Genomic DNA, 23,308 nt, shown 5'->3' with positions numbered 1-23,308 from the left:
TGCACTTCACTTTGCAGGTCTGCTCTTGCAGTTTCATTGAACAAAGCCCCTGCAAAATCCCAGGGTTATGAAATATTTCCTCTCCGTCGGGTCCCAGACAAGAGATGGCATCTGCAGAGCCAGAAAAGGAAGTGCTTGCCTTATAGAGTGCGCTCTCGGTGTGACACAATGGCTGATATAAAGTGTCAGGGGAGCTGAGCCGAAGGCAAAGGAACAAAGAAAGATCAAGATCCAGTGGCTGTCTTGGACAAAAGAAAAGCAGAAAGTGTGTCAGGGATGGATAAATTTAAGGCTGCGCTTGTGCTGGCTGGGGTAGGGGATGCTCTTGGTTATCGCAATTTCTCCCGAGAAAACAATGCCTTAGGTGCAAAAATCCAGCAGGAGCTGAAGGAAATTGGAGGCCTTGAGAACCTGGTGCTCTCTCCCGACAAGTGGCCAGTAAGTGACAACACTCTCATGCATATGGCTACAGCAGAGGCTGTCATCACAGGTAGGTACGACGGGACTAGCGAATGCAGTCTGGAGAGGAACAAAACTGTCGGGCTGCTGCATTGCTTAGAATAAGCCTGAGTGCTGGGGAAGTCATGAGAAAGCCTGTCGGAAATGCTGCTTATGTGAATGATAATGGGTATTAGCTTGTCTTCTCCATGAGCATAATCCTGCAACCATCACACAAACTGCAGAATTTTCTTTTCTTGTGTGTGGAGGGGCTCTCCCTGTATTTTCCCTAGGTTTATACAGTTGGTTAAAGCTTAAAGACTAAAATACCACATGGCCAGCATAATGAAAATCATTGTTAAGTACATTATCTGTATGCTGGAATATGTCAGGGAATGATATAACCACTAAAGATTCTTCTGTAAAAGATAAGAGCTCTTCTAAGTGCATTTTTAACATGTTTGTGTCCAGAACTCCAGGCTGGAGTAGAGTCACTTTAATACCTCTTTCAGGCTAAAATCACTTGTCTCCTCTTTGCTGCCCCTCGGGCAAAGAGTTGCACCTGCAAGGCCAGAAAAAGAACAATTTGCTTTATAAGGAGAGCTCTGTGTCTTTAGTCCACAAAACATCCTAACATAATACATGTATAATAAATTCTGTCTGAATAGTGGAGGTTAACATATGTCTTCTAAAATCACAATAGTTTGAAAGATAACTTTTGGTTTTTCTTAAGGTAGGAATAGTCTTTTGTAAGATACAAAAACATTTGTATCGACACCTTCCCATGGAACTAAAGCTCTCAGACTGTCAAGATCATCATCAAAAGTACACCAGAAGACAGTGACCATTCAGCAATATTTTGCCTCTTTCAACTGAATCAATTTTTTTAATCTCTGTAAAAATACTCCTGATTTTTCATAAAACACATAACTCTGGATAACTAACAGTAGCAGAAGCTCACAATGTAGCTAAGTATCCTTCACGTCAATGGAATTTCCCTTGTGCTTCTCCTCCACCACTTTGTCTGTCTGCTTCCAATCTGCTCTAAATTTAGCACATAGAGATCAGTTGGAGAGTGTGTTGGATACTTCATACTTGGCTATTAGCTAACCAATGGTTTAAGGGGTAGCTAATACACTAAAGATAAGGGCAAGAAAAAAGATGACTAACATATTTCTGAATATAGGCTATGATTAAATAGGTATCAAATGTTTCTTGCTTATTGAACTGTCTCAAACCATAACTTCTGGGTAATCAAGCCAGTTAGACTAACACTAAAATAATAAATCTTGTTTCTTAAATATAGAAGGAGCACTGTGGCTCTAAAGAAAAACGTCTCAGCTATAATTCCCATCAGCTGTGTTTATCCTATATTCTCATTGGCCTGATCAGACAAGCTTTTTTCAAAAGGTGCTTTTATGGGCTGGTGAGAAAGCAACAATCTGGAGTGAGGAATTTTAGTAAGAAATCTTCATTTCATAGTAATCGGTGAACAGGGATAAATGAGTTCTTCTCTCTGCTTCCCACAAGGGAACAGAACCACTCCTGCTAGCAGCAGTGTCTCCTCCTGGCAAGAGGAACCCAAAATAGCCACTGGTCTTGCTCGGCCCAGCCTGCATGCCAAATCACCCAAGTCAACAGAGTGAAGCTGAAGAAGGTGAACATTGATCCGTGAGGCTGAAGGCAGCTGCCACCAGCCCCAGGGACCTGCCTTCCTCATGCAGTGGGGAGCCCTCATTGTCATGGAGACTGAGATTTTAAGGAATATATTGAGTGTCTGGAACATCACCAGCCAAGAGAGAAGGAGGGAGAATAAGTAATAAAAATATTCCTGTCCCTCACTGCCCCGCTCACCGCATGTCCCGTTCACCTGGCTGGCTGCCCGCCAGCCGCAGGCAGCATCCCCTGGGTGCATACCTGCAGTACACACGGGACGTTTGCAGGCTGGGATGGGCATGCCAGGGCTTAGACTTGCCATGAAGTCACATTGCCAGGGCACTGCCCTCAGGAGAGCTCCCAGCCTCATGCTGCCACAGCAGCCAAGCATGAGGTGGAGGTTTGTTTTAAGGACAAAGGCAGTTCTCACACAGGAAGGCGATTTTGGCCAGCACTTTGCTGGCTGTGTGGAGGACATCCCAGGAGGGCCACAGCCAGAAGTAGCAGGGGCTCCAGGCACTGCTACAGACTGAGCTGGTGCTCCTCAAATCCACCACATGCACAGACTGAAAGGTCGATCCAACAATACAGGATAAACAGAACATCTGCTTCCACCAGGAATCTATCCCGCAAGGGAGGGATGAGAACTGCATTATCAAAAACAGAGGGAATATCCTGGCAATGAGGAGAGGCTTTTCCTCTCTGACTTAAACACAGTTTTAAAAAAAAATACGGGTTCATTTCTAAAGAAAGAACCTGTCCTATTGACTTGATGGCTGAGGCAACAGCCTGGCTCCAGGTGCAGGAACTGTGGTGGACTCAGGCAAGTCAGAGGTGCTGGACCACAGGGACTCTGGCTCTGGAAACAAGGCTTCTGCAGAAGCTGCCTGATGGTAAAACCTGCTCCTGGCTCCCATCCGGATAAACTGGCAACTGATTCCTAAATCTGGAAAGAGTTGGCAGCTTGAAAGTATCTTGTTCCTTTAGGATTGTATGTGGGATGGCCAGCATAACTGATAAGGTGGGGGTTTTTTATGTGAAAGGAGGGAAATCTTGGTTTTACCCTGCTTCGCTATTCACCTGTCTGCACAGCTGGTACTTTCAAGTGGCTCTGGCTTACAGAGCTCCAAACTTTCTCTTAAATGATACCTCTTTTGTGGATTTCAAGAAATCACCATCTTTGAGAAAATGAAGATATTTTTAGAAGAACTTCCCCTGCTGTGTCATTCAATCTGTGCATCAAACCAAGTATTAAATGGGGTTTCTCTAAGTACATAGAAAAGATATAAATGGACAAATCCCAACGGCCTCCTCAGTTCCCACTGATTACACAACTGTAATAGATGCCAGTGGAAGCTTTTCCTCGGCAAGAGCTGAGGGAAGGGCTCTTCAAGCCCAGCAACATGCAACAGCAGTCAAGAGAAGCAGCTATACTGAAGAAACAGTGCATGTTTAACAGGGGGAAGATTCCTCCTTAGGCAAAACTGCAGGCCTTGGTAAAAATAACCAATAAACAGATATTGTTAGTGAACTTATTCCAGAAAGAAATTTATCTGCTGGAAATACTACAGACTGCAGGGGTTTACTACTCTTACTGATTTTTACAGTCATTTTTATAAAAGCTTGCTGTTCTAGTTACTGTGCTGATATAAGATGCTGGGATTCCCACATGAAAGACATACAAATTTTAGACAAAATAAATATAAGATACAGATTAAAAGTCAAGGTCTCAAACTTGTTTTTGCATTTAATCATGTATATCTCTTTTTAATGATGTGGTAACTTTAAAAATACGCTTTCATTTTTAAATTGCGTTCTGGTCTGCAAATGACCGCAAAAGCACAGGCTGAGCCAGGCACAGCTGGCTTCATGTGCACACCCAGTCCCCACGGCAGCAACACACTCCTCTTACAGTTAGACACCTCTGTAAATACTTCACACCACAGAGTCTAAATAAAGCGCCAAAAAAAAAAAAAAAAAAAAAAGTGGAAAGGAAAGCCGGGAAAGGTAACAGAGAGATGAAACTCTCTGTTCTCGTGGTGTGTAAAAATGTGTTGACAGTGGCACCAGAAACATGACTCCGTGTATTCAAAGTGGAAATAGGGACATTTCTTAAATGCACAGTGAGCTTGCTTGCTTGTTTTCAGTGCTCTCTTGCTCCTCTGCCTTCACAAAGCGACCTTCTCTTCCTCCCTCTGAGCAGATTACTGGTGTTTAGAAGACCTGTACCGGGAGCTGGTGAAACGCTATGTGGATGCTATCGACAAGCTCTCAGGGAGGCGGCCAGACCCTGCTACCATCGAAGGCTGCAGAGAATTAAAACCAGACAACTACCTTCTTGCTTGGCACACACCATTCAATGAAAAGGGTATGGTACTGCTTTCTAGTTATAGAAGCTTCCTTGAATAATGCATGTTTTCAGTGTTGGTGGCTATATGGAAATTGTTTCCCTTTTCTCGTCTGACATCAAAGGCTACTACCCCTGAAACGTTTCCATGTTTGCCTGAGGATGGCAAAAGATCTGCCAGGAATTCTTTCTGTAGGGCACTATGTCCTCTTGTAAATGAACCCTTCCCTCTTTAACATCTATTTAAAGAGACTTTGTTCTTGGCTCTGTGCCTCAGGGTCCAGATCTTTGTCCTTGAGTTTAATGGCTATTTTAAGAAATATTTTCTGCCATTTTTCATTTAATTAAATGTTTGTAGTCTTGGATATTTTCAGTGATGGCAGTTCTGAAACAAAAAGCCAAACCTGTAAATTGCTCTAAGTGCTAATGCCTTCACTGGAGCGAAAGCAGAGGCTTTTCTCCAGGTGGATACCCTGCTAACAGCTATGACTCTTTTGCTAGTAATTCCTAATATTCCTAGCCTTGTTTCCCTACCCATGACCCTCTCTTTCTTTCTGTTTATGAACTTTTCATTTGATGATTAATTAAATTTTTACTTCAAGACAAATAACATGCCTGCAGCTGTGTGCACACATATATGCATATACCCATATGGTGCAACTAACCTTGAAAGCCTGTAGAGATGCCACATCATCAGAATGGCAGCTCACACAGATGTTGTGCTGTGTCGGTGTGATGCTTTACCACCACAGTACATATCGGTGCTGCTCAGCAGCATTGCATATTGATACAACATCATGGCAAAGACCTGATGGCACAATGCCATGGCTATTTCTGGGTCTCTGCGGTCAGTTTTCTCTGACAAAAAGCATCCCTCACTATGCCTCTGCTCCTCACTACAGCTGCTGGGGGGAAAAGGATCCCCTCCCCATGTATTCTGCCCACCCTGCTATTAACCAAGAACATCTGAGAAAGCGCCCCTTTGACAGCTGTCATATGTTTTCTGATTGACAGTGAGTAAAATTTGGTCAAAATAATTGTGGGAGCTGCTGCTGGCCCTGAGCAGCTCTCAACACCTCCAGCAGTGGAGCATGGCTATTCCCTGGCCCATTGCCATGTTGGAGCTACATCTCTTCTTCTAGCCTTCCCAGCTTTCCGTGATGAACTATTTGCTTTTGGGTACACTGGGCTGGAAGGATCTAAAATAAATTCATGCCTTAAGACCTGACAGCTAAAGCCCACCTTCACCATCTGGTCTGACAAATACCACACTGAACATCTCAATAAGCCTTTTTTTCACCCTGAGAGCGAAAGAATCAGGGACCTGACGTGGAGATGTTCAGCCTACCATGGGACTTGATACTACTATGGACATAATTAACTTTTTAATTGAATTTTCACAAATTTCTTCTCGAGGCAAAAACATTCCACAGGCATGAAATGTCTAGCATTTGGGTGATATCTTGGATGGGTTGGAACCAAAATGCTGTTTTCCTGTGGTCATTCTGTCTTATCTCACTTCTAGCAACAATTCATGTGCCAGCCTTCATGGACCAGTGAAGTCTTAGCTTAGGTAATTTTGCATTGCTTATATAATGTTCCTCTGCTCAAATTCCTGTGGGTGTAGTCAGCATACAGTTCTTAAAACAAACTGCCCTGTGTCTCTCTTTTTTGCCACCTCATGTCATGCTCATTGCCACACTCATTGCAGAGGTACCTGGATTATGTTAAAGGCTGGTGAGATTCCTGTAACCACTAGAAGACCTGTCAAAGGCAGTCTAACACCTTCCATTTTGTTTGTTTTCAATTTCTGAGATTGACAAGCTCAAGGCTACAAATTTCACTACTGAGTGTTTGTCTTTGTTTGTCTGTTAACATTTTTTTAAAGTTTTGAGGCAGACAAGTCTGCTGTTTCTGAGACATGGTAAAAATGTTTTGTTCCACGGCCAAAACCTCAGATTGTTCAGAAAATAATCATTGATGTTTGAGAGCTGGAATCAAAATCTGAGTAAGGTGGTGCCCCTTGAGCCAGAGATGTGCCTTCGGAGCCACTGCAAAAGGACAGTCACGTGGCAGTTTGGCTCTACCTGTATCGTGTGTGTTTCAGGCTGAGGCTGAGGCATCCAAGCAGGTCTTTATTTCCAGCTACTAGAGCAGCTGCTGGACTTCCTAGTAGCACTTGAGAACAGTGCCTTAGAGTGTTGTTAGAGTAGCATGAGGAAAAAAGTGTAAGTTAAATGCAGAAAGTTGAGGAACAAAAATGAAGAGAAGGATCAGCTGCAGAGGGAGAGGAGATAAAGGTACCAGGCCCTAAATTCTCATGCAGAATCGTCTGTAGTCACAAAAGACACATCTTCTTCAGGGCTTAGCAGCCATTAAGCTGATTTTTGTTATTCTACAGATGTAGAGTGAAGAAAGGCACACTTGGGTATTACATGCTAAAAGAGGATAAGGTAGTGTATGAATGAAAATCATGTAATAAGAAGGTGCCAACACAGCTTTTGTGACAAGAACTCATACCTTGGAATTCTATCAGAAAGCTCATGAAGTAGCCATGAAACAGGAGGAAAAAGGAGACCCTGTGAAGATGGTCTGTTAGGATTTCCAAAAGACTCTCAGCAAGGTGCCTCACCAAAGGCACTAATTCATGAGGCACTAAGTTGCTACAGGATGGTGGAGAGGTTCTTCTGAGGATAGGCAGTTGGTTAAAAGGCAATAAATGAAGAACAGGAGATTGTGGTCTGTCTTCTCTGTAGAGAAGGAGGTGTCTGTGTTGGAACTCTGTTGTTCAACATATCCACAAACTGTCTGGAAATACAAATGCATAGTGGGGTCAGCAAATATGATGCAGACTTGTGGAAGATGCTCACAATGATGAATAACCGTGCAGCACAGTAGCAGAACCAAATGCAATGCAGACAAGTGAAAAGTCGTATGTGGGTAGGGGCAGGGGAGGAATCCTAATTTTATATACATAGTTGCAGATGCTGATTCAGTTACCATTCAGGGAAGGGATAGTGGTGCTATAGTAGTTCTGCAGAATGCCACTTCAGCACTCAGTAAGAGCCAGAAAGCAAATAGATGATTAGAAATGACTGGGAAAGGAAAAGACAACAAAACACCAAACATGTTCGCACCACTGTATAAATTCATATCTGCTGTTTCTTGATTACTCTATGTGATCTGGTCCTTCCCTCCTCCCAAAAGGATGTAAGAGAACTAGATAAATATGAGGAAGGAAGGTTGGATTAGTAAAAAACAGCTTCCGCAGGCTGTAATGTCTAACACAGTACGATAGAGAACTGTAAAGTCATAAATAACTTGGAGAACATGAACAGGGACAAAGAGAACTCACTGTCTCCTCCAGCAGAGGCTCAAAATGAAACTGGCAGGTTATGAGTTCAAAGCAAGAAAAAATGACTTCTTCACACAACACCCAACTAAACTCCACAACTATTTTACAGCATCAGTTTGCAGATGCTACAGTTCATGTGAATTCAAAAAAGAGCTGGGTAAATTCACCCAAGGGAAATCCTTCCACAGTTATTAAGCAGAAAGAAGAATAGCCAGCTGCCTCCTGGATCAGGGAGACAAATTGTCCTCAGTTTAGTGAGCACAAAGGGGTAGTGTCATGGTGCTTTTTACTCTTTCTTAACTATTATTTCCATCAGCCACTGTCAGACATGACAAATTAGGTCAACCTTTGGTCTGATCATGGAAGACAGTCCTCACGTTCTTACACGTCTCACCTGTTGCTTGGCCTAGTCTCACTGTCCCTTGCTTCATTGATTCAAATAGTAGACACTGAGAGATGGGAGCTGACAGCTGCTAATCACCTGAAGCTCTGTCTAGGCTTAATACTATTCCATGTGATGGAACTTTTTGTTACTGAGTTTTCTTGTCTAATTCTGCAGAAGATTTTAATATAACTTCCTAGACTGGAGGAACACAATGAAGTTGCAAAGACAAGATCCTTCAGACCAGCAGTCAGATTACTGTAGTGCATCCTCCACTTTGGATATACTAAGAAATGTTACTTAATTAGTAGCTCTGTGTAGCACAACACCCTTCCCTCTGGATAACCAGCATGGACTGTGTCCTTTAGAGAAACCAAGACTATGTAATGAAGAAGACTCTTATCTGATGCTCTGTGGCAGCAGAGTGTTTAATGAAGAGTTTGGTCCTGCAAGCAGAAGATTATGTTCTCTCATTTAACCTGACTGGAGCTCTGGAAGACTGGATTTCTTTCCTGACTCTGCCTTGTGGTTTCTCTGTGATTTGTGGGATATGCAGACAGTTTTATCTGCTACTGGCTCCTTAATAACCAGACACTGCAGCTGCAGCACATGAGGTACAGGAGAAAACACACCATTTGCAGGACAAGTATCCAGCCTCTTCATCAGGACCAGTGGCCAAAGGTGTTCTGGAGAGGGCCCCTTTCACTGTTATTAGGAAGGCTAACAAGGGATGAGGAAGCAAGCTCTGATCTTGCGGGGAATAAAATGGTATTTTGCAAAGCCTTTCATGTCACGTTTATCAGGTGTTTGGCCTTCTTTTGAAGAGTTATTGCAAGCAAAATTTGTACATCAGACTCTGAGAAGGAAGGGAAGAAATGTCTTCCTCTAATTTAATTAGATCATCTAACCAGGGCACTCTCTCAGGCTAGCTGCTCTCCAGGGAGAACTCTTCTCTCAAGAGAGAAAATCAGATCTGGGATTGCACCTGGAGATGCCAATGAGTGTCTTATGTTAGTTTGGCTCAGGCTTCATTTTGGCTTGAAGTAAATCTTCCTGCCACCCCCACCACCACACTTTTATCACACTCATTATCTTAGGACACCTAAGCTGGAGCCACTTGGGATGACGCTAAATGGCAAGCAGTGTTTCAAGAGAGTCCCTGGTGCTCTGCATCCACAGCAGGCACAGCTCAGGGGAGCAGCTGAGGGATCTTCTCAAGAAAGGTGCCTGAAAGCCCTGACGCTGGTATCTGCTGCTTCAATTCACTCCAGTCCATGGATTGCTCCCACTACGCTATTTTACCAGCTCATGGTGATAGAGCCTTTCTCCACACTGCCTATCTGGGAAAAACAGGGAGACTATGCTCCTAATGCAATTTCCACAGAGGCTAAAATTAGGTGGCATAAATATGGCCCTTATCTTCGAGGGACCAAGTAGAAAAATGCTGATTGCTCTCAGCTATACCCAAGGTCACTCAGAAGTGTGAATGAGCAAAGGCAGTGCTGAAAAATGCCACTTACTTCGAAAAATCAAACCCTATCCATCCCAGGGTGGGTGCCTGCAATGAGTTAATGCTTTTTTGGGCATTGGCTCACCAGCTGCAAAGAGGAGATAATCACCTCACTGGTGCCTTCTGAAGATAAGCTCATTAAAACTTCTGTGGGATCCTGATATTGTTGTGATAACTACTGCAGAAAACCTCGTTAGTAAATTTAACTCCCCATTCAATGAAGTGTTGAAAAGTTGAACACCTGGGATCATGCATTCAATTGAGGATTAAAAGAAATTCTGAATTAACTATTCAATAAATAATCTCTGTGCTGCACAAGGCAGAAATTCCCAAGACTGCACTCAGTAAGTGCAGGCTGTAGCGTGATGAGCATGCACGCAAACATTATTCTCAGGTTGCACAGGAAACCTCAGTTCTGACATCATCGCCTAACTTTGGACAATTCGGCTCCATAGCATTTAGTTTGCTTTTGGACACATTATTTTTGTTGTTACAGAAACTGTTTTGTGAACTACCTGCAGGGCTCTCTAGGATGAAACATTCATTAAAATTGTAAGATCGACTGTGATACTCATATAAAGTGTTTTAATCATGTGCATTCAGCATGAACACTACTAAAGTATGGGTGTAGTAAAAGTGTATCTGTTTCTCAAACTTCTGTTTCTAGTGCTGGCATCTGGAGTGAGCAAAACAGTGGGGTCAACCAAGAATGAGTAAATATGTCGTGAGAGTTTGAATCAAACAAATCCTGTGAACAAGAGAGCACACTGCTTTCTGAATGCGCTGTGCTCTTCATAGCACTTGAAAATATTGGAAAATACCTGTAAAACCAGAATGACTGTGTAGAAACAAAATTCCTTGCAATAAACTTTCAAAACTTGTAACTCACTTTGCGTGCTAATTTCCCATTCCTTGAGGAGTTCCCACACATGAGCTGAATTAATGAAATATGCTTGTTTCACATTTTAGCAACATACTTGTGTATCATTAGTCTCCTTTTTAAATGCTTGACATCATCTTTTTACTTTAGGTTCTGGATTTGGAGCATCCACAAAAGCCATGTGTTTAGGGATGCGATACTGGAAGCCGGAAAGGCTGGATTCACTTATTGAAGTGAGCATTGAATGCGGACGAATGACTCATAACCATCCTACAGGTAATGTCCGCTGATGTATCGGTGTGCTGAAGTCCCTAACGCTGCTTTTCATTCTTGTGGGACTAATGCAGCTTCTGTGAATTCACCTGGTTAAACTGCTTCTACTTTGCAGTCTCCAAGGCCTTAGTTTGAATTCTGCTTGGATAGTATTTACATGCATATATTACTTACATAGGTTTATATACTTTCTTGAATATTATGAAAACAGCAATGTCAGGCTGGGATTTTTCCCTCCTAAAATCCCAATAACAAAACACAATCTCTCTTGTCCAAAGCATATTCATGTCTCTTGTTCTGATCAAATTTTAGGATTCATGTACATCCAGATGACTTGCTGTTATCATGCAAGTTTATGGTTCAGAAGACAAAAACATTTTTCTCTTGACAGGTTTTGTCATATTCAATCACTGTAGGTAAAGGCAGAAAACCAAAAAATCTACCTCCACGTATTTTAGGACACAATCTGACACATTCTCTGAACAAAACATAAATAAGCTGATTTCTTGTTTTGAATATTCAAGTCTGCCATTCTGATAATTTTATGGTAGGTAAGTGTGTATTCATTCTGCCTGCTTTAAACAGCAATAAATAAAACCATAATGAATGATGACATGTTCAACATGCTCAGTGCTCTGAAGCAGTCAGAAAAGCCATCAGGATGGCATAAAATTAGAGGAAAAGGATTCAAAGCAAAGCAGAAAATCTCATTAAGCCAATATATCAAGTCCCTGGTGCATTAACAGCAATAAGACTGCTTGCTGTTCTTGGTCTCCCACCTCAGAAACGACTCACTAGAGCCAGAAAATGGCAGCAAGGAGCATCCAAGTTGTCAGGCGCCTTCCATACAAGGAGAAATTATATCCAGAAGGAGTTTTCAACTGGGAAAAGTGACAAGTGGCACGGCAGGGAGGAGAAGGGTGAAAGGGCCACCACGGACCTCACTACCATCCTGAAAGGTGCCAGAGAAATGTCAGTTGTGATTCTCATAACTCAAAGACAGGGAAAACCCAATTGACGTGTCAGTCAGGACTGAAACAAAGGAAATACTTCCCTGTGTCGTGCATAGTTAAGTTGCAGATCTCGCTGCTACAGGCAGCTGCAAAGTGCACAGATACGCCTGGGTTCAAAAGGGATCAAGCAAGCGGAGGAGAAGGGCTGTCGCTATTAAAAGCAATCAAGCTGACTAATTAAAATTGCCCCTAAGCTAGTCCAAAAGCTCTGGGGAGTGGAGAAGACAAGCCAATTAGGCTCACTCTGTATTTGCATTTTTTGCAGAGCCAGAAACCTCAGCTGGGGCTTGCTTTCTTCCCTGGTGAGGGGCAGGAGGCTATGTGAAGGCTGCCAGGAGAAGGGGAAGCAGGGCAATAGCAGCAGGGGGAGAGAGTTTTACCTGGAAAGCAGTAAGGAAGAGACTGCCAGCCCCCCTTAAAACCTTCTGGACCCTTTGCAGCCTCCACCACCCTCTTCACCACCTGCTGCCCCCTACTAGCCTCACCCTCTAAACATCTGCTGCCACCCTCACCCTGAATGTGACACTCAAGGATCTTTATGGAAGTTGGATTAGATGTTGTCTATCAGAGTGAGACCCTTTGAGCTATCTCTACCTATTTTTTTATTCTTTCTGAAAGCATTTATTGGATCCTGGGTTAGAAGTGCCTTTAGCCTGGCACGGTATTGCAGGTCTTACGGCAGAGAGCATGAGTAGTTGTCTCATATGGGCTTGTAATCTCCTAAAATAATTTGGTTTTACCTTCAGCAAAACACATGGAGTTCATACTTAGTTCTATGCGTGAGCGAAAACTTTGGAACCCATGCACCAAGAGAAGCACACACATCAATACTTCGCTCACCTGGGGCTTACCTAAATGACTGAGTTGTTTTCTTAATTTTCCTTTACCCATTGCACTGGGTTGGCTTTGTTGCCTTTGACAGAATGCCAAGGCCACAAGCAAATAGAAGGAACGAGCCTCTCTGTTACTGATGTCATGGAAGTGTTGAGTGTCCATCAGCGGAAAGTTCATCTTAAGTATATTTGTATCCAAAGTGGAAAACCTAGCTAGGCAGTCAGACAGCATGTCTTACTTGGACAAGTCCATGTCCCCTTAGAGGAAAGAAGCAATTGTCCAAGCAAGACATGGATTTTTCCCCATAGAATAAAATGAGCCAGAAATAATCTTAGATCTAACAACCACAGCCCTTGGCCTGGATGATTCTGTAAGCAAGGTGATACAGCCTGTAATTGAATCACTTTGCTCAAGTCAATTATTTCATGTGACTTCAATTAGACGATTTTCAGTATCACATTAGTGGACGATGTTTATTTTTGACCCCTACCTCAATTTCTGTCATGTTACACCACTGAGACCAGAAGCTCCCCTCTAGGTAAAATAAATTGTAAACCAATGGGTACCATGCGTTAGCCAAGAATTTAAACATGACATGAGTCAGCGGGTAAACAGGCAGAGATAGGTTATGTACATTTGTTAATCTACCCAACAGCCATGAGACATTCCACTAATGATTTTACGAGAGACAAGACAAGGATGGTACAAGCACAGACTGCACATTGGTAATCATTGTTATCTATGAATTCCAGGCTTTCTAGGGTCCCTATGTACAGCTCTCTTTGTGGCGTACGCAATACAAGGGAAACCCCTTGTGCAGTGGGGAAGAGAGATGATGAAGGTTGTGCCAATGGCTGAAGAATACTGCAAGAAGACGATTCGTCACATGGCAGGTAACGTATCTGAATCAAAAGAGTTATTTTCTTAAATCTGGGTTTGGCTAGAAAGACACTGAAGAAACGTCACTCTCCAGTCTCCCCATTTTGCTGCTTTTCCCCTGCTCCCACCTCCACAGGCTGTCCTCCTGCTTCCTCTGCTCAGACTGAAAGATCTTGGTAGGTGGTGCCACAAAAATATGAAGAGAAATATTGGTGGCAAAAATATGAAGAGAAATAACAGGGATAATGCCCTACAGCACAGTTTCATTTTTAGGAAGTCTTCGAAGATTGCTGGACAGAGGGGTAGGGAGAAAATTATATTTTGCAGATTATTAGGCAAACTGACTGCTGAGATATGAATTATTTAGCTCCCATCAATTAGCACAGTCCAATATTTTCAATGAGAAAACTGACTGACATTCCTCATTTTCCCAGGAAAAGCTCACCTGCAGATGCCTCCTGACCAAGAGTTTGTTATTGACCACAAATTCAGACTTGACTTGTTGCTTTTCTGAACATATATTTAAGATACAACTTGTTGTATCCTTGTTTTAAAACAACTAAACTTAACACAACTACTGAATTTGATATTGCTACTTTACTAATAAGTGTGATCTTCAGGGCAAAGGTATTTTGGTTCCCTCTTGCTAGGGAGTGGTGTGTTTGTAATGGTGAGACCTGATACAGACAGATGAGTACCTTTACATTAAAACATTGAGGAAAGAGGGTTTCTTGATAACCTCAAGGCACAGCTGTCAAAAAAGGTTGAATTCAGTGGAAATCTTTTCTCAAGAGCACTCAGAAATGAACATTTACCCAGAAGAAAAGCTGCTGCTTTAGAATCTGAAAGGAGCACTAGGGAGCTTTTCTGAAAGACCCCACATTTTCATCTATGCCTCATTGCGCACCAGGATTTTTTTAGCTGAGACCTATGAGAAGCAGGTGCAGGATTAGTGTGAGCGAGCTCCTCTCTTAGTGGCTTTGCAGCAGGTCCCTGTCACTCCACCCGAGCAGGACCCCTTGGCGTGGAGGTATGCGTGTTGGACTCCTGAGGCACGCTCTCCGGCTAGTGCCTGTATTGTCGAGCTTTGTCCTATTTTGGTAGCGGGAAAAGTCTCCTGCATTAAAGTTAAGCTCCTTGACTGGCGAGATGCACTGCAAAGAAATCCTGCCAGAGTCCTCCAATTTTAGAAAACTCTTTTTTAGCTGTGATATTCCCCTTGGGTAACAAACACAGTGTTCAGTCACAGAGGGTTCAACTCAATACCCCTCTGATATTCAGGTGTGATTACTTGCCAGATAGTCCGACCGTCATCTCAGGCTGGGCTTGATCGATGGGGCAGAGCCTCCCTAGGGCTTGCAGTGTGGGATTTCTGAGCATGCTACACGTCATCCATGCAACAAAAATCTCCTGCAACAACTTGATCCCTTTGTTTCTGAAGCTGTGCATTGGAATAAACATGCTTCCTTGCTTGTTGATGTGCTACATAGAAAACACTCATTTTTGAGGCATTCATGGTTTATGGTCATGGGGGAAATCTGAAAAAAAAACACAAAGAAAGTAACTTGTTGGGTCACCTGCATTTCTAAAAGCAGTCTTATAACCAGCTGGAGCGAGTGTTGGTAGTTTACCAACAATATTTTCTTTGTGTGACTTTATTTTTCCCTTAAGATGCTCTCCTTGGCCTGATGGCTGTGAGTGCACTTTCACACTGTTTTTCTAAACACTCCCCTATTTTTAGAGTTCTCACGAATGGCTTCCTTGTAATCTGGCAAAACTGGGGCATGGACTCAGGAAAAGGGAAGCTGGGCATTCCCAGGCATATAGGGCTGAAGGCTCATCCCAGTGTGGGGCTGGGGAACCGGCAACCTTGTGAAAGTATCAGGTCTTACAAGGCAGCTTGGATTTTTTTACATGGAGTTGAACTTCTTTAAAGACCTTAAGTGACAAAGAGGGTCACCTGTATGGCATTTTAGGAAAAGAAGCAAAGTCAGATGATGTGCTTCAGATAAATGGTTTGGTTGTGTGCATGTTCCTCAGCCACTTGCAGCACAGAACTGAGTGACCAAGCAGGACGGAGCCAGGGAAGAAGTGGCAATACTCGGTTTTATTTCAAACCATACACCAATAGTCCCATACTGAATTGCTATTTTGCCTTGGCATATTTAGCCGTCTGGTCCATCTCACTGATTTCTAATTCCTTACCCCCATCAACTTCCCAGGCACAGTTTCACTCAGGCCTCAGTTCTGCAGACAGGTGTGTGAGTGTGATTTTAACAGGTCAGCGTGACTTACATGCCTTTTTAGGCCTTTATAAAAAGGTTGAACCAGAGCACTGGCTTGAAAAAAAACCCTGAATTTAATAAAATTATTTACAGAGACAATGTTAAGCATGATTAGAGATGCTCTTGCCAAAGTGACAGAAAAAAGACAAAGACCGATGGTTATTAAAAAGGACTTATTTCTACGGGCAAAGATAGCAGATGCGTGTTATTTACGCCTTTTACTACATTTGATACATATTATAATATATGCAAATGGAAATTTTGACCTTTCCTATCTGCCTTTTCCTGAAAGATCACACAGAAATACTGTGTGAACAGGACAGAAATACTGAAGAAATTACGTGATTAAAAACTGATAACTGACATAGGAGGCAATTTGTAATTAGGCTGTGTAAGCATTTTTAGATATTCTTTAATCACAGCAAAGAATACAAAAATTGGCATAGAATTTTTTTCCCCCCTTTTTTTTGACTCTTATCTTTTCCTTGGAGTGTTCCTCAGTGAGTTCTCTAAAAATCTCATCTTGATTAATCTTAATGTAATTTTAATATACCATAAAAATAGTATAAGATTCTGAAAATATTTTCTTTTTTCACATCTCCTGTTTCCATTTAGGTGTTCCACTCCATATTAAAATGCATACTTAGTACATATGTCTAGTTAATGTACATTGCTGTAAAATGCATAGTTTTTGGGGTCAGTCAACACTGTCATTTTCTTTAAGATTTAATAAAGTAGAACTGAAAATGTTGCTGAGATGAAATACTACATCACTGATTTCTTTTGCATTCAGAATATCAGGAGCACTGGTTTTACTTCGAAGCTAAATGGCAGTTTTATTTGGAGGAGAGAGAAATCAATGAGGAAAATCAGAATAAACCTGTCTTTCCGGACAACTATGATGCAGAGGAGAGAGAAAAGGTAATCATAATTTCAGGAAGTGCTCAGAAAGTCTTGGAACTGAGAGAGGTATTTTCAAAGAGACACACGAGCAATTTTCAACTGTTTCTAGTGCCAGAGCAGTAAGGAATTCTTCTCTTTTTTTTCCTAAAATTTCAAGACAGGAAAAAGCAACTCCCATGCTTGGCTTGGGTATGTGTTAGCATACAAAAGCAGTTGCCACTGGTCCTGGGGTTGCTGCAATGGGAGGGAGCAGTGCAAAGAGGCAGACCTAATGGTCAGATGTGTTGATGCCCAGAGCAGGTACAAAACATCAGCCACAGCTATTTGACAGTGGAAAAGGCAAATGTTTCACAGGGACTCTCATTAAAGCCTAACGGAGCTGTGGCCCGAATCCCACAGAAATCTCCCCGGGTACTAGGAGCTGGACTTTGTTATGATCCTTTGAACAGAAGACAGCAATCCCAAGCAAGTCTCTGCCAACGCAGGCTGTGCCCAGGCTAGTTTTAAGTGTCTTGAGGGATGGTATTTCATCACGTCCCATGGGATACTATTTTATAGCATACATGATCTTTTCTTTGCCTCATGACTTCTGGTTATATCTTCTTAACTCAAGAGAAATAATCTGTCTTCTTCCCTAGTGTTTACAGCTTTCTGATACGTGCTGGCACCTCTCAAAGCTCTCCACTTAGCAGCTAAGCAATAAGTATGTGGTTCTTGACACCTTTTCCCATAAATCAATCCTTTTCTCCAGGCTATTAAAGCACAGTTCTATTCTGAGAATTCACTTTGTATATTTTTAGGGGCTCATTTATGCAGTGAAAAGTGCCAATGGATAGACTGACTGTGGATAATAAGAAATTACTCACTCTAAACATAAAGAATAGATCTCCTTCCAGATTTATTTTTATTAATTCAGTGCCATGAGTTTGTTATTAGTTTTTTGTTCCTTCCAGTTCTACCAGAGTCTTAGCAGAGCTTTAGGAGGGATTAAGCGCAACAGTATTTTCCCATGATCATTTAAAGAGAGAACTGCATGAATTCCTAATGCAGAAACAGAATTTACCTTCATTGCCCAAGCCAAACTAGTTTGGCCTATTGAGTTAGTCATTTTCATGCACAAGAAAGGAAAATATTGCTTGACCCTCAAACTTCACTGCCAGCCAGAAACCACGGCCTGACAGCAGTTGAGAGGCTTAATTTGCTTATAAGCCGAGCGTGCTTATAGTGATGGAAAGAATAAATGAGGATAAGGTAACCATCCTGCCTGCCTTTTTCCTGGGAGTGTTTTCCCTTGCACTCCCTCCAGAGCAGCTGTCCACTTGTGTCTGGAGGTATAGCTGATAACCTTTCTCCAGGCAATTAAAAAAGCACCACTCTTTCCAACAAGCCGCTGTATGCATGTTCCTGCTTGACCAGGTGCACCTTTCTGCAAGCACACACCAGCCGCAGGAGTTGTGAAAGTGAGGCCCCCAAATGCAGCTTGGATTGATCCAAGTACATTGCAAAGGCAATTCCCTCTCTAAAAGAAATTATACTGTGAAATGTTAAGCAGCAAAGACCACTTTCTGTATAAGCAGGTATACGGCTTAAATTTGGAGATTACTAGAAATGTGGGGATAAAAGGCAATTTACCTCTTCTTGAATGCATAAATACAAGATGGACCAATGTAGGATAAATCATTTTTCAGTGATATGCATTTGGAACACATTAGATATACAGTGAATAGTCAGAAACTGCACCGCAGTCGGGATCAGCCTTGCTTCTGCAAACCAATCAGTCATCCTGCTCGCTTTCTCGTGTTGGACATGTGCAACAAAACAAGACGGGAACCAAACCAAAGTCATCCATGCCAATTAGACTCTGAGGAGCTTGTCCCCTTAAGATGGAGTTGCTTAAACCAGCACTGTGAAAGGACCCAGAAAGGGAAACAAAATGAATGGAAAGGGAGTGCTAGCCAGCAGCAGGTCAGCTCCTGGAGGGTGAGGAAGTCAGAGGCAGCTGTAAATACTGACACAGAGGTTTACAGCAAGGAGGGGACCTGTGGATTACCTCCAGGGCCTGGCAGCAACTCAGTGCCTTCAGCAAGAAGGAGTGCGTGTTGACACCTTGTCCATGCACTCGGTGCTACTGGTCCTCGCCCGCCCAACCTAGGGAAGCTGGGCTGGTGCCACATTGCAGGGTTGCACAGAGGTGCAGGAGTTGAAAGAAGGCTACACTTTTGAAAAGTTTGAGAAACGTTTCCTTGGTGCAGTTAAGTCCCCCCAGGCTTGGTCCTGAGGACAACTATCCCTAATGTAAAGTTGTTTCAGCAGGGAGAGATGACATCAGATGTGTGCAGAGCACCAGTGATCTTAAGGGCTAAATGAAGCGACACTTGAGCTGCCCACCTGCGCACCCAGAATAGCACCTTCACACTTAGACCTCTTGCCTTTGGTAGTATTACATGGTGCCAGGACTGCTCCACCAGCATTCAAGCTGCAGCAATAAGGCTGGAAAATCTGTATGTAGCACAAAGATATAAATACTCTCTAGATTGAAAAAAAAAAAAAAAAAAAAAAAAAAAAAAAAAAAAAAAAAAAAAAAAAAAAAAAGAAAAAGAAAAAGAAAAAAAAAGAAAGCACCCCAGTGAAGCTGTAGTCCAACTCTGCCTTGCTTGATGTATGTGCAGATAAACCACAACCGAGTATGTAATGACTGAGGTGAAAGTGAATAGATAGAAATGCAAACCCTTCATATGTGTTGCAGAAGCCAAGAGCCAGCCAAGCAGCAACAATTCAATTTACCACCATGTAACTTAAACTTCAGGAAATAAAGCTGCCCATTTCCTTTAAATGAAGGTATATTTTTACCATAAATTCATCATTGTTGAGTTAATTTGGGGATTTTGGACAGGAATATGTGAGTTCCAGAGGTATCTCCTCTAGAGAAAATCTGATTTTCCTTTGCAAACCTTGCACAACAAAGTTTTTGGATTTATTTTTTTTTATTCTTTCTTCTTCTGGGGAAGAAATGCTTCTTACATTTGCAAAATATTGTCCCTTTTGTTCAAGAAATGCTTGTAGAAGAGGAGAGAAAAGACTTGACAAGAAAAAGTCAGAGGTCTTAAATTAACATAATCTCAAATCAACCCCATAAGGAAATTATGGTATCAGAACTTTTTCACACCCCCACTTAAAACTTGACTAACTGCAACATTTGCAGACATGTGACAAGGGGAATTCAGAATATTTCCAAGAGGCAGGAAGAGGACTGACAAAGGAAGCCCTTACCAACCCTAATGTTTTAAATAATAAGGAATTTCCAGAGTGTGAACTTGGAATCTATCTTGATCTACTTTTTGCCAGTCTTGGCTTGCTTAAATCAAGCCAGCTTCTTGGCCTGCCAAGAACTTGGTGCATTAAGCTGGGGTGCAGGCTTACACCTGCACCTCAGGCATCACCTAGGCTGTGGCAGCTGCCACTGAGCTGGCTCATCCCACACAGCAGGCAGCAGTGCAGGCAACCACCCTTTCTCTGCAAGATGATTCTCACCGACCAGGGTAGAAGCCACCCTGTCATCGCTGCATGCTCCATGTCCTCATTTCCAGTGCCCTGCCCTGACACCATGGTCTCTCCCGCAGACATACAGGAGGTGGAGCTCCGAGGGCCGGGGCGGGAGACGAGGCCACGACGCTCCCATGATCGCCTACGACGCCCTGCTGGGCTGCGGCGGGGACTGGACAGAGCTCTGCAACCGCTCCATGTTCCATGGAGGTGAGGGTCCCCCACGCCTCCTGCCCCCGGCTCCCTCACCAGGGATGGGCTAGAGCCCTCACGGCTGTTGGCTGCCGCTGTTGGCCAACCTGCCATGTTGCCTGTTATATCTATGCCCCTGGTTTTATGCCCTAAAGGCTGTTCTTGCAGCGGCAGCTGCCACACAGAGAGTTCATGGTGCTTTTCAAATGATGCTTTGTCTAAGTCTCACAGTTTTGGTAGGTACACAAGGAGTAAATCCAGTATAGCTTTGTCAAGGGCTGGCATCTTCCCCCACCAAAGCTCTGGCGGCTTTGGCAAAACAACCTTTTAGTTGCACATAATGAAACCAAGTAAGGGAGAAAAATAATACAGTGCCCAATCAAGTGCCAGGGAGATAAAATCTAGCATTTAGAGGCACACAATTAATTACTTCTACAGCTTTGCAAGAGATAACTCTCTCACTGGCAGCTGCATCCTGCTGGGCTTTTGAGAGGGCCAGTGTAGCTAGCGGGGAAGGATCCCAGCCCCGAATCACCCGCTCCCTTCCTGCCTGGTGTGGGCCCTTCGCAGAGGCTCTGGCTCGCTCACTCACCCCAGTGCAGGAGTGAGAACCCACAGCCCCTTGCTGCAGACCCCAGCAGGCACAACCCCACAGGCACTGCACAGAGCATCAGTGCTACTCACCGTGGCTAGATGTTTTAAGGCACATGCAGTGCCACTCTGTGCTGTGGGGAAGGAAGGGACACGCTCCAGTCCAGGAGGTTTGCCATGTAGCAGGAACCCATGCAACTACTTTACCCTCCTTTTTTCCTAATGATGGCTAGCTGCTTGCAAGAGCTGTTGTGTCGGAGTGGATTTTCCCCAAATCAAGTAAGCTCCTGGTGCAAGAGCGCCTGCCGCAGAGGCATCACCACGTGCTTGCCTTGGCATCACTTTCTTCCCTAGGCATCCTCACCTGCACTGTTGAAGACAGGACATGGGGTGGTGCAAGCCTTTGGGACTGGCCCAGCATGTCCCCACCATGCTCCGTTAGCAACTTAGTATTTCCTCCTCTGTTCTCCGCAGTTTTTGGTTGTGTATGTGAAGATGACACTAAGAGACCATTGCAATTGTGCTTAAACCTGCAGGAGAAAGTGCAGCTACCGGGTCTATCGCTGGCTGCCTGTATGGCTTGGTTTACGGCTTGAGCAAGGTCCCCAAAGGCTTGTACCAGGACCTGGAACAAAGGGAGAGGCTCGAGTACTTGGGCGAGAATCTTTACCGACTATCCACGGAGGAAAAGTAAAGCGGTTTCTGCCATTTCTCTTTCTATAAAGACTATATCAGACCCTGTAGATAACTGTCGTTCATAGCAAAGGAATTAGCTGGGAGTTAGTCTGAAAGGATGTATGTAGATTGTGTGCAAGCGAAGATAACTGAATTATTGAAGACTGATTAGATATTTACAGTCTTTGTGGTTTTTTTACAGATGTAGGGATTTCTGAGTATAAAGAGTGCTGCTTAAACCAGTGAGATAATCTCAAATGGAAAAAAATAAATAAAACTTCTTTTGACTGATTTCAGTCTAACTTGCTATAATACCACTTCCTAAACAGCTATGACCAGTAATTACACATATGAAATTAATTTTCAGAACTAATGCTTTCCTGCAAAACTAATGGTAGTACCCACTTATGGGGATACTTTCTGTATATTTGACAATCCTTTCACCACTGTGTTCTTCCATGTTCTCAAAACTAATGTGTCTGTGACACTTGTAAACCTAATGTCTCACGTATTAGCTTTTAATGAACCACTGATCCCTGCATCAGCACTGTGGTGCAAGGTATTGTTACATTAGAAGCTTCCAGAAAAGGAAAAGCCAACACTAAAAATACCCCCAAGGAACAGCAAAGCATCAGTGTGTCTCAAATTTCTGAATTACATTTTTATTCTTCTTAAATCTTCAGAACAAAAGTTTTTTTAAAATATAACTTTCTGAAATATTTGTAAATAAATTGATCTTACTCTGTTTTCTAAGCATCATTCTTTATTTTTAGATTGAGCAGGTTATATGTTGCTGTATCAGTATCAGAATTTTTGGCTGAGGTCTTCAAGCAGTTGTAATAGGTCAGCAGTCAGGCTGTGATATAATTCACAAGTCTGAGCACCACAAAAACCCTAGGAAGAAAACAGTTACAACTGCTTTACCTTTTCCCCTTTTCCTATTTCCTTTTTTTCCTTTTTTTCTTTTCCTTTTATTCCCTTTTTTCTTTTTCCCCTTTCCTTGCTTGCCTCATGTTGCCTCACCTCGCCTCACCTCACCTCTCCAACTTTTTTCTTTTTCTTTTTCTTTTTCTTTTTCTTTTTCTTTTTCTTTTTCTTTTTCTTTTTCTTTTTCTTTTTCTTTTTCTTTTTCTTTTTCTTTTTCTTTTTCTTTTTCTTTTTCTTTTTCTTTTTCTTTTTCTTTATCTTTTTCTTTTTCTTTTTCTTTTTCTTTTTCCTTTTCTTTTTCTTTTTTATTTTTTTATTTTTATTCTTCAAGAAAACCACAAACTATGATTTCATTAAAAGTTGCACATAGAAGAAAAAAGTAAACAGTAGACCCTGGTGAAGGAGATTGCTCCTTCACAGCAGCACAGGCATGAATCTGGAATCCTCAATGAAATGACACAGAAGAAGTGGGCACAGAATTTGTTCCTGGTGCTTAACCTTGTGTTTTACCTCAGAAGTTCAGAAACTGAGGTCTACGTGGCACTTTCTAATCTTCACCATGAGTGCCTACATGGTGTTGGTTTCTCCTGTCGTTCTCCAGCTGCTGAACTGCGTTTTAAAAAGA

General features: G+C 42.6%; 1 protein-coding gene across 1 annotated transcript; it reads left to right on the top strand.

Moving 5' to 3' along the window:
- The first annotated feature begins 206 nt into the window (after positions 1-206).
- On the top strand, positions 207-22,453 carry ADPRHL1 (ADP-ribosylhydrolase like 1). The gene is made up of 7 exons (XM_026847627.1): positions 207-490; positions 4,298-4,462; positions 10,719-10,844; positions 13,441-13,581; positions 16,646-16,773; positions 20,376-20,508; positions 21,618-22,453. The coding sequence occupies exons 1-7, from the start codon at positions 277-279 to the stop codon at positions 21,773-21,775; spliced, it is 1,065 nt and encodes a 354-aa protein (XP_026703428.1). The 5' UTR covers positions 207-276; the 3' UTR covers positions 21,776-22,453.
- Positions 22,454-23,308: the final 855 nt, after the last annotated feature.

The sequence above is a fragment of the Athene cunicularia genome (genome assembly GCF_003259725.1).
Source record: "Athene cunicularia isolate RWA chromosome 1 unlocalized genomic scaffold, athCun1 chr1_part1, whole genome shotgun sequence".
NCBI lineage: Eukaryota > Metazoa > Chordata > Aves > Strigiformes > Strigidae > Athene > Athene cunicularia.
Note: the sequence above shows the minus strand (reverse complement) of the source record. Positions and strands in the feature narration are given on the sequence as shown.

Bases quoted from the DNA above. Each gene is read 5' to 3' on its own strand.
- ADPRHL1 (XM_026847627.1), top strand. From the start codon at position 277: ATGGATAAATTTAAGGCTGCGCTTGTGCTGGCTGGGGTAGGGGATGCT. The intron at 13,582-16,645 runs GTAACGTATCTG...TTTTGCATTCAG, and splicing joins GACGATTCGTCACATGGCAG to AATATCAGGAGCACTGGTTT. The intron at 20,509-21,617 runs GTGAGGGTCCCC...TTAAACCTGCAG, and splicing joins CCGCTCCATGTTCCATGGAG to GAGAAAGTGCAGCTACCGGG.